Source organism: Pholis gunnellus (assembly GCF_910591455.1).
Source record: "Pholis gunnellus genome assembly, chromosome: 2".
NCBI classification, from domain to species: domain Eukaryota; kingdom Metazoa; phylum Chordata; class Actinopteri; order Perciformes; family Pholidae; genus Pholis; species Pholis gunnellus.
In genome coordinates, this window is record NC_136536.1 from 6861775 (window position 1) to 6875043 (window position 13269).

The 13269-nt window shown below is 42.6% G+C and overlaps 2 protein-coding genes across 2 annotated transcripts in view; one reads left to right on the forward strand and one right to left on the reverse strand.

The window, feature by feature from the left end:
- Window positions 1-2474: 2474 nt before the first annotated feature.
- Window positions 2475-9915, reverse strand: dnajc11a (DnaJ (Hsp40) homolog, subfamily C, member 11a). The gene is made up of 16 exons (XM_079169995.1): window positions 9836-9915; window positions 8697-8826; window positions 8480-8553; window positions 8104-8205; window positions 7845-7973; window positions 7573-7695; window positions 7393-7466; window positions 7121-7310; window positions 6937-7022; window positions 6586-6702; window positions 6073-6228; window positions 5856-5925; window positions 5550-5607; window positions 4423-4565; window positions 4063-4192; window positions 2475-2933 (listed from the first exon to the last, which is right to left on the reverse strand). Exons 1-16 carry the CDS (start codon window positions 9905-9907, stop codon window positions 2908-2910), a joined length of 1680 nt encoding a protein of 559 aa, XP_079026121.1. The 5' UTR covers window positions 9908-9915; the 3' UTR covers window positions 2475-2907.
- Window positions 9916-11209: 1294 nt separating this feature from the next.
- camta1a (calmodulin binding transcription activator 1a) overlaps window positions 11210-13269 on the forward strand; it is a gene marked incomplete at both ends in the record, with an annotated part of 267332 nt that continues 265272 nt past the window's right edge. The window contains 3 exon segments of the mRNA XM_079175695.1: window positions 11210-11218; window positions 11656-11693; window positions 11695-11813. Coding sequence (XP_079031821.1) covers window positions 11210-11218; window positions 11656-11693; window positions 11695-11813 — 166 coding nt within the window.

The following is a 13269-nucleotide window of genomic DNA, read 5'->3' on the forward strand; positions in this document are numbered from 1 at the left end:
ATCCTTCAGGCTGAGATCCTTCAGGCTGAGATCCTATCTGCGCCTCCTCTCCACAAATAGCCGGACAGTTATGAATAAGTCCATTATGCCTCATCAATTCAGTGCTTCACATGCATACAACAGTGCACCTTATGTGTATGTCTGCATGTTCTGAATTCAAAGTTTCACCAGTTTAAAGGAAACTTGCACAATCAGATTGCAAACAAATTGTAATCCTGCTCTGTCTGCATAACTACATGTTGAGGAGAATGGAAACACTTCCGTCTTGTTGTGAGAGCGAGGTGGACGGTCCTGCAGCTGAAGACACACTGTGGCTCAAAGCTAAACCAGAGTTGCATCTATAGCTTTAGCGTGTCAACGTTTTTTTTACAATACAGCCAAATATACCAAAATGCTATCAACCCCTGGACACTCGAGCTGGACGTAAGACGAAAGACGTCGGCGGAGCTAGCCGCCGGCGTCGAACCTTTACTCCCTTCCACCGTGATTTGATTGGTTTAGTAAGGCGCTGAGAGACGCTGAACAACAGTTCTCTGAGGAACTGCAACAACAGCGCTCATCAAGTGACTCTGCTTCTGTCTGGAGAGGTCTCAGACAGATAACCAACTACAAACCTAAAGACCCCCCACTCCATGAACAACCTACGCCTGTCAGATGAGCTGAACGAGTTCTATTGACGCTTTGAAAGACAATGGGACAGTCCTGACCCCATTCACCAGCCCCAGACCACCAGGCCCCCCTCCCCCAGCTCAGCAGGGGCCCATGTCTCTGTACCACCCATCCAAGTGCCCCCCACCCTAGTGACAACTCTCTCTATTCTGGAGAGAGACGTCAACGTGCTGTTTAAAAAACAGAACCCCCCCCCCCCCCCCCCCTCTGTCTCCCCCTCCACCCTGAAGCATTGTGCTGATCAGCTGTCTCCGGTGTTCACAGACGCCTTCAACACCTCCCTGGAGACATGCCACGTACCAGCCTGCTTCAAGGCCTCCACCATCATCCCCGTCCCCAAAAAAACAAGGATCACAGGACTAAATGACTACAGGCCCGTCACCATGACCTCTGCGGTCATGAAGTCTTTTGAGCGCCTTGTCCTGTCCCCCCTAAAAACCCTCACTGACCCACTCCTGGACCCCCTGCAGTTCGCCTACAGAGCCAACAGACCTGTAGACGACGCAGTCAACATGGCCCTTCACAACCCACCAACATATATTTCATTAAGCTAATTCTTATTTCTGATTAGGCCTATTAATCATAGTATTCTAGCATCTACCCTGCATTCCATTCAACATATTGGTTTTGTGTGGCAAATAAAAAGCTTTACATTTTTTCACTTATATTTACTAAACTAAAAGGACTGTTGTATCTAAAGAGCCTGTTGTTCACCTAATTTGAGAAACATCACTTTTGCTTCAGGATAATAAAGTATTCATAAAGTTCTGTTTGTGACACACGTGAGTTGTGTGTTCAGGGTGATGTGTGTCTGTAATCAACACCAGCTGCATTAGTCGGTATTGCACTATTTTGTAAAATGAACATTAACTGCATTAACATTGTCAGATATCTTGCTTTTTAAAAATGCTACAGTATTGTAAAGTGTGTTGTTGAACTGAAGAGATAAAAAAAATCAATTAGGCTATTTCACATATATGGATCCAGCCTGTGGGATTCAACCACATTAAAAATACAGCAGGCAAAAAGACATACGCACACAGGTGGAACTTAAAAATAAATCCTAAAGAGAAATCTTACTCATAAAAAGATATTTCTTGATGGAATCTTTCATCTACGGTCATCATGAACACTTTTCATCACTGGGACTACCGTCTCAAGCCTTAAAAACCTTTCAATCCTGCTCTTCTGGTCAAACCATATCATTCAGTTATCCTGGAGAAAATACGGAGAAAAATAGATTGGGCCAATGAAGAACTTGTCAAACTTCAAGAGAATTATCACTGCAGAGACATTGTTTTGGGTTTCAGGGAGCATTTGGTCAGTAGATCTCAGCCCTCTTTGCATGATCCACTCATTATTATTCCTGAAAAAGGCAGGGTTGCATTATTCACAGGGAGTTAAGCACTCTTTGGTCTTATAGTGGTTCCAGTTAATCCTCCCCTTTCCACACAAACAAGTGAAGGGAGGGAAGGTTCATTAGCATTTCACCCAGATCAAGGAAAGGCTCATCGGGAGAAGACCTACAGCGTAACGGACATGTTGACTCAGTTTAAGTGATGGACTCTCTTTCTAAACTCTACACAATCACAACACTTTCTATATGCAGTTCTAAAGCTGTGATGTTTCACCTTTAACATTCATATTATCCTTCAAATTCACACATTTCAGTGGTCTTCTTTTCTTGATGAAATGGACAAACCAGTCAATTAAACCAAAATAATCTAAAACAATTCATCTTATGAAGCTATACAAAAAAAAAAAAAGTACCAAAAATGGTTGCGCAACATGAGAGAGACTGATTTTAATAATATGTCAAATAAACAAAGGTGCATTCATGTATTCAATCATGTAGGCACTGCAGTTTGTGTACAATACAGTACATAGACCTCAATCACAAGTTACAAGCCATATACCAAAAAGAAATGGATACCAATGAGGCTAAAAGACCTGGGACATAAGATGGTAGCCATCGATTCTGGAGTCTCTTTAGAATTTTTCAAGCAGGCCGCAACGCTGTCCATGGATCCTGAATTACGATCAATCCAGTCTGTGATGCTTTCACTCCGCGCTGCATATTTAAATGAATGTAAAGAAACAAAGAAAAGAAAAGGGAAATGCATGATTTCTGAGTAACAAGGACTTCCAATCCGCGTCGTATGTAAAACAGGTTTTTTGTTTTATCCATCTTCTGTCAACCAGCTGAGAGATGAGTCTTTTTGGTCAGCCGAGGAGCTCCTATGTGTCTGCGTCAATCCTGTGAGCTGTGGAAACAATCACAGAGAAGTCAGAAATAACGCTGCTGGCAGAATAGCTCAGTGGATTTTTAGGAGCGTCTCTGAGATACAATATTCTCAGAAACGTTGCATCACTCATCTCTCATCTACACTGACTCGTCTACAATGACTTAGGGTTCAAGTCAGCTCCCCCGGCTGTCAGTGAGATCTGAAACAGGGGCGGGTTAGACAGTTGAAGATGATCTACCAAATCATTGATCCTGCACTGAAGTAGCTAAATATTACATTTAGCAGAGGCGCCCCAGGTGAATAGAGTACAACTTTGACCTAATACATATAATAGAACTTCCCCCAGTTGATTATTTACATTAAGGCAATTCATATTTTGTAATACAAGTTCTCTGACGTTTGTGTTTGAATATGCAAATTAGGCATTATTAAAGTTGCGCTATCTTGCCTACATTTCCAGAACAGAAATCTGAACGTTGGATAAAGCCAGGTGCAACAGTCTTGTCTTGTTTTGTTGACATATTAGAGTCAAAGGTTTTTACAGAGGGAATTTTGGATACCTCAAAAGAAAATACTGTCAACAGCCATTAAAATAAAAAGTCTACGAATGAGAACCCTCTGTAATAATATAGACAGAAATTGAACTGGAACGTTTGGTGTACGTTAGTGCTGCTCAAGTGGAGATTTGAGAAAACAGACACTACAGGAGAGTAGGATAAAAAAAAATAACTCATAGATATCATCATGAAACTTCCCCAGTTGAATAATTACATTAAATGATTACATATTTATTTGTATTTGTGATGAGATTTTGTATTACACGTTTTCTGAAATTGTTAATTTAAAGGATACAAATTAGGATCATTTCATGGTTCCTGCCTGTATTTGGGGTTTCTAGAACATGTTTACATGCTTTAATGTTCATAAAACTCATTTCTAGGCAACAGCTTTAGGAGAAATCTACAAACGTAAATAGACCAACTGTCGTTTTCTTTGAAATAGTCTGAAAGAAGACGTGGACCAAACTCTCAAAATTGACACACACACCCATGTTTTGCCCGTGTTGTCTCGCCTTAATGGATGCAAAACTGTGACTCGATCCCAACACGAGGGAGTCCCCTTGTGCTGTATTCTACATGGGACTCACATTGCTTTGGTATCCTGAGTGGTTCGGTGTCTCCTGACAGGACTTGATGCATGACTCCGCGGAACTGATACAGCACCTTCAGGCTCTTCTCCTCCCCCACACAGGGGTCATAGAAACCAGGGAGTCCTGACTGGAAAGCCAACATAAGGTCATGTGACGGCAGCAGCAGACTGAATCATCATGCAGCGAGTTGAGGACATCAGTTTGTAACACTTTATAAATACATTTATAACCAGTATGTGTACTGTATATTTACATGTTTTGCGTACCAGGACAATACTCTGTGCTGTATCAATGGGATGCAGTAACATTACACCTGTAAAATCTACTTTATAGTATCGGGTTTGGTTAAATTCTTACCTTTGAGGCCTCAGTGAGGATGAGTTTAGAGTCTTTCACCAGACACTGCAGCGGCACAGTCACATCAATGACTTTTGCCCTCTCGTGTTTTCTACTGTTGTCCGTCACAAACTTGCCGTACCAGGCGTTGAGGATGATGAGGCCTGGTTTTAACGAAGCAGCATCAAAGACGGTGTGAATCAACTGGAGACGTAATGTGTTCATGTGTTATATTAATGTGTTTCAAAAGGGTTAGTCACCTTCCACGGAATAATCATTTCAGTCTTGCGCGTTAGACATTTCAGCCACATATTTAATAACAGACCCGATGTCATTTTGGAGACTTGTTTTTGTTTTTTTGCAAGTATATAACAACAAGACAGCACAATTAATTTTAATTGCAGGCGACATAAACAATACCATAACTATTTCATAGAGAGTGGTCCGTTGAATAATAAAGTGTGTGTGTGTCTGTCATTACACATGGACACACACACCCTGCTATTAACATTACTTTACAAGTGCAAAGACTAAAGGACCTCTGATGATACTAAAATTAAAGCAACCTCTACAGTGACAGGTGTCACAAGCCAATTATCACTTGCAACACTCCCCAAGGTGAAAATGACTGCAGAGGGCTTTTTGTCCGTGTACTTAACAACGGCAAACTAAAAAATGCCAATTATCACTCATCACAAAAGCAGCAGGGGCTTTGAAAAAAATCCACTGATTTCCTTTATTTGCTATTGTAACTATTTTAAAAGCTCTCCACAAAATCAAACTCGACATTATCGGTCCCACACACTAGTCTGGCCTGTTGCAGGTGCAGTGAACTGCTCAAGAAGATCACTAAAAGCATGTATTCTGCTTTAGATATAAGATTTGTTTTTTTGACGTGTGAACTGCATCAGAATATTTACCAGCAGTGACATTTTTGATAAAAAACAAAAGTCTTGTTTCACATAATGAAAACAGGCACCGCATCTCAGAAGTGACACTTTGAAGTAACGTTCGACCGGGCATCAAATTGTTTCGCCTACAAAACGTATTTAAAAACTGTTCCAAATGTAAGATAATCAAATAGTTTCACAACCTGCTTAATAAAAACATTATTCCCGGGATAAGCGCATGCGTATTACAGATCTTACCCATTCTAGACTCCTCAGTTTCAATAATCCTGCGCACAGACTCCTGCATGAGCAAGACCTTTAGAAAAAAAAAAGGGCACACGGAAGGAAAGGAAAGGAAGGAGACAGACACAAACAATGAGATTTCAAATCATATGGATTATACTAATGATTTTCACTCAGACTTTGCCTCCTATCTAATCCCATCTCAGCCCCCTGATGTGGGACGTGTAATATTTCAAGACAAGACCTGCATCTCTTATCCGACGCCGAACCACCACGTAGGATTGGTAACCGCAGTCGCACGTAAGCCCGTAAAATACTCACAGCAGCCTCTGCCTCCTGTTTCTTCTTGGCTATATTTGAGGCCGAGCTCGCCTGCTGCTTCTCCAAGTCTCTGGTGTGTTGAAAGATAAATGGAGAAATGAAATGAGCTCATAAAAAAAAAAAGAAAAAAAAAAAAAACTGCCCGTGATAATACACGCGGTGCTATTTCCAATATACATTTCTTGGATGAAAGAACTTAAAGTGAAGGGGTTCTTACTGTTCCTTCTGGGCCCGCACGTAGGGCCGAATAATGAGCTGCTGGATGGCGAGGTAGCAAACCAGTGGTCCAACTGTGGCATAAAATACAGCACTTGGCAGGAGTTGGTCAGTCAGGTGAATAGGGAAGAAATACGTCTGACTGGCTCTGTTTAGTCTGCAGGTAGAGAGTTCTTTAGGTTAGACAGGACAGTGAGAATCGTGTGCCGATTGTTCCTAAAAATGTGTACGTGCTCTTTATGCTCACGCTGTGGGATTAATAAAGGATAAGCTTAATTTATCTTAAACTCATATCCCAGGACCAACTAGCATCTTAATGGGCTCCTATCCTTTGTTTACATCCTCAAAAGATGCAGCCCCAGCACAAACACACAACTTGTCGAAAAAATTCATTGGACCGGCTGGCGTGATGTCATGCCGCGATCCCTATGGGTGCCATGGCAACAGCGCTGTGGAGGAGAACCCGCAGGAACCCGCATCAAACTGGAAAGTGGAGCAAAGAGGTTTCACTCACTTGATCTTCAGGGAGACACCTTGGGGCACTCCCACGCTGACTGTGGCCCCCAGGACACTGTGTCGACTGATCTTCCTCTCAGCACCGTACTCCACCACAGTCCCAAAGAAACCGGATCTGTAACATCGAGACAGAAGTCACTCTCTCTCCCTCGGCAGTCAGTTTGCTCAAAGTTTACTCGAGCTGTCAGTTGTTGCACAAAAACTACCAAATATGTATAAATGGATAGAGGAGTTACTGTACAAACAGATTGACACGAAAGAAAATCCAAGTATGACCTACAACAGTGGTCTCAATATGGATTTATGATAACATTCTCCAAATAATAAACACAGCACTTTGACGACATACTTTACTGAGCCCTTGATCTTCGTCTGGTCATCATCCTGGAACTTGTACTGGTAGCTGATCATCGCAAAAGTGTGAGGAATGCCAAGCTGCGGAGACAAAAAAAAGTAAAACATGTTGGCACAATCCGGACAAGGAAGCGTTTACGGTGTCTTGGCTAACATTGAAGGTAAATAGAACTGCTAACCTGCATTGCGAAGGTGAAATGGCTGCTCTTGGTGTCCCTGACGATGCTGGTGTTCATGGAGGACTGGGTGCCCCAGCGCCACTGTAGATAGCCCATAGTGTTCTTGTCTAGGTGGCGGGCCAGCATCGTGGTAACCCCAGGGCGCACGCCTCGGGAGGAAAACTGGAGATTGCACTGAGCGGTGACGAAGCTGAGGCGACAAATGAATACAAAAATTACTGATTTGTTCAAGTTGAAGGGAAAATGGAGGAGTCTTGCATTTCTACACATACAATCGAGACGTCAAGTTCCGGAAAATTTTCATTCCTAAGACAGGTCCATGGGTATCTCCAGCACCGAGCTCTACCTGTGTACACACACACACACACACACCCAACAGATGCCCATTCACATCTTAAAATGTCACTGCATGTTGTAGCACAAAGGCAGACATGAGAGAGAATGCAGCATACCTCTCCCCACCCACTGGCTGAGGTGACTCTTCTAAAGGCCACGTTAATTGTGCCGCCTCCGTTTCCATTGTGGGTTGACAGGGAGCCGGACAAAACGGCCGTGTCTTTTGTGGTAAGAGGAGCCTGTGGTAGAACACATAGGACAACAAGTCTTTTAATGAGAATTAGCTAAAACCAGCGCAAATGGAATCGTGGCTACAGCTCGTTCAATCCAAAACATATCGTAAGAATGCCACTTAAAAGCTAAAGTAGAATCCGGAGCGACCCATTACCTCTATGGATTGCGATATGTGCATCTTGTTGATTTCCACATGTGGGACTCCCCCTCCGGCCATATCCTCATAGTCCTCCTCATACTGGTCAAACAGGTCCGTGGCATCAATACCCACACTAATAGTTCCCTGCAAATAACATGTTCGGGGAAAGAATACCGTGTTGATTAATGATGTCAATAATATGCACAAGATGCCCAATGACTCTTTAAGTAACATTCAGTTCAATGTGAGGTGTGTTACTTTCCCCTTGACATACCTTTGGGTTGGTCCTTTGCTGAAGCCTTCTCTCCTCTCGCTCTTTCTGAAGACGCTCATACTCTTCCCGAATCTCTGCAGGGGTTCTTTTTCTCTCCACCACCTGGAGTACAAAGATGTGATTTGAGAGCAAAGCAACCGGTGGATTGGCTGATTCACAGGCTGCAGATAAGAGGTACAGGACATGACAGAAATACAGAAATACAGAAATACAGAACTCCACTGAGCTGGTCTCATCGGGAAACAACCCTCCGGCCTGCATAACACCACAGAGGTTATTGTATATCGGGCTTTACGGAGTGTCAATCCACACACTGGCTATTGTTTCTGACTGCATGTTGTGGCTTGTTTTCGGCCACTACAGTCATTCAACTTACCTCCCATCCATCAACATCGAGTCCCCTCTTGCCATAGATGTCATAGATAGCTCGTGCCTGCGGCTCCCGAAGCACTAGAAAGACATAGATACCCATCAGTAACGTTAACCGCCAACATAGCGTGTCCAGGTAGGCCGTAACACATAGAAGTCAACATCAGCTTCATGTGCAGCTGAAGAGGGAGTTGACTAAATGGCGTAATCAAAGCTTTACTTACCTTGATACGCTTCATGTACGAGGTTAAAAAGCTGCTCTGCTTGACGCTTCAGTTCAGGGTCCCGGTGTTTGTCTGGGTGATACAGCATGCACAACCGCCTGTACGCCACCTTCAGCTCCTCCTGTGTTGCCTGAAGCAAGACATTTGAAAAGGAAGGTAATGTGAAGGAGAAAACTTGATCAACAGTGTACAAAACACACAGCTATGGCTAGAAACCCCCAACTTAATTGTCTGATTATCCAGCACGTATTCGAACTCCATGAAGTTGGACGACAGAACAGTCTGAGCAGAAACTAGCTGCTTACATTCAGGTAACAACGACATTATTGTGAAATAGACTGTAGTAGAAAAAGGTATTGACCCAATCATCATAGTTAAGAGTACACATGCATGCAATCTATGCTATTGTTAAAATTATTTTTTTTTTTAAATCTCTGACACAGGGACTGTGAATCATTTTGGGTTTTACTGCATAACACACGATGAGACTGATTTAACGTTTCCTAATTTATTCTTGAATTAAAGTATTTTATGCACACATTAAGCAAATATATGAACTCTAATATCGCAGCACACTGAGTCGCTCTGGAACAGCATGTCCCTGTGCCACAAGGTATTTGTGTGTTGTAAAATGCCACTTAGCATTAGAACATAATGTCCTCTGCTTTACAAATACAGACATCAAGACCGAAAGGGTCCGATCCCCAGACACCGGACAACATATTTATATTGTAGTCTGATCAACTGTAAATACTACATGATGAAGCCGTGAAGTAAAGTTATAGCATTAGCTAACTTAGTTAGCACTATCCAGTCCTAAAGATCATTATTAAACTGAAAAAAGCTGTCAGTTGTTTAGCATTAGCAGCCAGATTACCACAGTAACACACGGTTACCTATCTTACTTCATCCACCGACAGCTGTTTTTAAAGTCGTAACCCGACAACCTGTTCTTGTAAAGTTTCCAGCCGAGGAGTCACAGCACAGAAATCAATGTCGAGGGTCACAGGCTAGCTACCTAGCTAACGTTACATGTGATTGCACGGGTAACCGTTGGCCATCAACCGTAGGACGTTCGTGGACACACTGCCACGTGCACCAGCACAAACATCCACTCGGATCACAACTGCACATTGTACCTCTCTCCTGACATTAAGCAGGGAATAGTAATCATCATGAAGGATCTCATCATCGTCCAAGGCAGACGCCATGTTTACAACCGGTCATCTCTTCTTCGCGCAATTTACGGCGCTCAAAGACTTCTCCGCGCTCTCTGTCGCCCCCGTGTGGTGGGGATGAATGACAAGAACGGCAGCTGTGTTCACGGCTTCATTGGCTTGTTCATGCTGCCTTGAACGTGCTTTTCTATACCAAGTTTAAAATGTACAGTTGTTCATCGTTATTGTAGATTTTATAAGGGCACCATCCCGTATAAAAGATATGTTATCTGTCTCTAAAGTAAAACAATAGAGTGGTATCTTCATAACCTACAGTCAAAGATTGTTAAATTCCTTTTAATCAATTTTTTTATTATTATTTTGTAAATGATGTGTAGCTAGGCCACTTGTTAATTCTAAAAAGCACTAATTTGAATATAGTGTTACATTTCCAATTCAGTACAATTAATATCGCAGATAGGTACATATGCCTCGCTCTAAAAGGATAATATCTGCATTCTATCCACCTAGGAACAATTTAGGCAAGGGGTGAGAAAATTGCTTCACTGCATTAGGCCTTTCATTAGTTCATTATTACTCTCTTTGCAATAACAACAAACCGTTGACTGCATGAGGCGCACGAGGCAGCAGAGGAGCTGTCCTTTCAGCACCACCCCCTCAAACTATACATTGCATTTCAGCACCGGCGGCCACCATCCTGTTAATGTAGGATGAAGGCTGTCCTTAAGTGCTGTAGATGACGCGAGTGCCAAAAATCACTGTCTGTTAAGCACAATGGTCTGTGATTAGATTGCCCGGAGTCATTTAACGTAGCCATGCTATTGTCAAGCCTATGATGGCCCATCTGCACCACAATTATGCAAGTTGAGAACCTTGACAGCATATAGTGAACGGACTTAAAGTCGCTGTGTTAGCAGTGGTCTTGACCCCCCCAGTATACCTGATGTTCAGATGGACCAGCAGCTCCTCATAGCTGGATCCACATCTCCTATTGATCCTGCAGCTTCTATAGCATCATGGTGCCGCTATCTGAGATCAGTTATGTCTAAAGGGAACAAACTAGTCCACAGGCTTTCAAATGTAAACGGATGTCTGGACACTCGATTGATAGACTGTGCAGGCCATCCCTACAGTTTTATATGTCTGCAGTGTTTTATTGTTGGTTTTTAATAGACTATGTACACAGGACTCCCTGCAGCTCACATTTGGCAGTCTGCGTAGTGGATTAAACATAGCAAAATGAGCCTTAATATTAAAACAAGACAAGCACAAATTAACGCTGTTATGGATGGTTATCTAAAAATGACACGTTTTGTTTTTCCTGTTATCAGTTGCATGAAACAGGTAAAACCTCAATTATCATTTTAGATCAGCAGACGGTATCTCTGAAGATATGTTGAAAAAAACAACTTAATGAAGGCCATTAAACAGTAATTTAGCTTAATATCAACGCACTAACCGAGTTTCTTCTCTCTCGGGGAAGACATTGTTTATTCTGTGTAAAACAACTTCAGCGGGCTCAAAGTCAAACATTTAATATTCACTAATTAGTTTAAATTAAGGACACAACACGTAGCCTCACCCACTGAGCATTAATCTTTTTTTTTTTTTTTAATAATAATACGTCACCAGCTTCTAACAAAAGCGTCATGCCAGACCTGCAAAAAAAACACACAAAAAAAACACAACAACAGAAAAAACAAAAACCCGGCTGGTGGTGTCAAGGTGAGGGGAGATGTGTTCTCCATCCCGGAGCCTCTCTGTCAGTCACCGCCTCGCAGCCAATAGCAAGTTCTCCTCGGTCGGACCGACTCGCCGCTTGCTCCTCCAGTCCCTCCTCGTGCTGTCCTCGCCGTGCACGCGCGTGGTACCCACGGTCGTGAGGAGGAGGAGGATGTTGCGCGTGAAGGGGAAATGGCTGCCGAAAACAAGCCGGAAGGTAAGAGAAATATAATGGGATTAATTTACTAGTATGACCGCCGTGTGATTTTTTTTTTAAAGAACAGCTGCAACTCCGCGCGGAGATGACACACGCGCGAGGACAAGCGGAGGATTTTTCGGGTAGAAAACGGCTCCGCTATTTTCCTCCGAATCGGCAGCTAAAACGTGGAGACATCACCTAGCCAGCTAATATTAGCTTGCATTCTAGCCAGCTATACTATTCCCACCGTAGCCCGCACATTTAAAGCACCGCCACGGGGACACACAGTGGTAAAAGTAACGCGGTTTACCGTTCATTGTGCGGAGGGATTCGTGCTCGAATGACGAGCAAATTCAAGTTGTGAACAACAAGGCTAAGTTAATGACAACATGTCATTGGCATCGACTAACTTCTTCCCTTATTACCCAGCTTTACAAAAAAAAAAAAAACGCGGCTCGGTTGTGTAAGTTTATGTGTCGACACGTCTCTCTCTCTGCAGCCGCTATCTGCAGGTTGATTTAAACATCTGTTTTTTAAACATGTATTAGTCTTGTTTTTATTTTTATTTTTTTACATTTTCCCCCGTTTAGTTCCCGCTTGAAGCGCGAGCATTTTCCTCTGGCATTCAGCGAGTAAGAAGTGATGCATTTTTTTTAATTTATTATGGATAGTATGGTGTATTTTTTCTTCTTCTTCAAATGCCATTTATAGCCCACTACTTGGCCTATATTCGTGCTTTTGAGACGCGGGCATCAGAACGTTCTTGTGCCCGCTCCGCTCGCGATGCCCCATCGCACTTGAAAATGAAATGCCATCACACGAGAGGGAGAGCAGGGAGGATGGAGAGCAGGGTCTCCAGCAGCCTGCTCATTACACTGCTTTACACATCGGACAAAATGATGACTTTTACCCCACCCCCCCCCCCACTACTTAATACGGCTCACTAACTTAAAATTAAATGCACTAGACTTATTCATTTCCTCTTAAGTGGGCTGTTTTTTTGATTGCAAAACGTATGCATGAGAGAGATCTGCTCTCATTCAGAGAGGCCCATGGACTTTTTGGGTGAGTAATTAAGCAACTCATTTGAAAATATAGATTAAGATGTAACACATCTGAGCTTCCTCACTGCTAAGACCAGCCTGGAGTGAGTTACGTATGCATTCTTAGACGATAAAGCAACTTATAAATGTAATTTATAGAATTTCATGAACACTATTTGAGCTTTCTAACCTTATGTGCATGTCTAATTCAATGTTTATGTTCTTTTTTGTTGTTTTAATGGTCTCAGTTGTGTCAAACTTTGAACTCTTTAACTTTTGATTTGCAGAATGTAATATAATCTTAATCAATAACACAGTGTGTTCTTACTTTAATGCCTAAACGTGTGCTATTCCTTTCTATCTACTGATTTGCGTTGCACCGTTTGCCTGGAACAAAAGAGTCCTGCAAGACATTAAAAGTGGCTGCGTAA

Coding starts and splice junctions, on each gene's coding strand:
- dnajc11a (XM_079169995.1), bottom strand. CDS start 9,907: ATGGCGTCTGCCTTGGACGATGATGAGATCCTTCATGATGATTACTAT. Junction 7,696..7,844: donor ACATATCGCAATCCATAGAG/GTAATGGGTCGC, acceptor GTTCTACCACAG/GCTCCTCTTACCACAAAAGA. Junction 7,023..7,120: donor ATTTCACCTTCGCAATGCAG/GTTAGCAGTTCT, acceptor TTGTCTCCGCAG/CTTGGCATTCCTCACACTTT.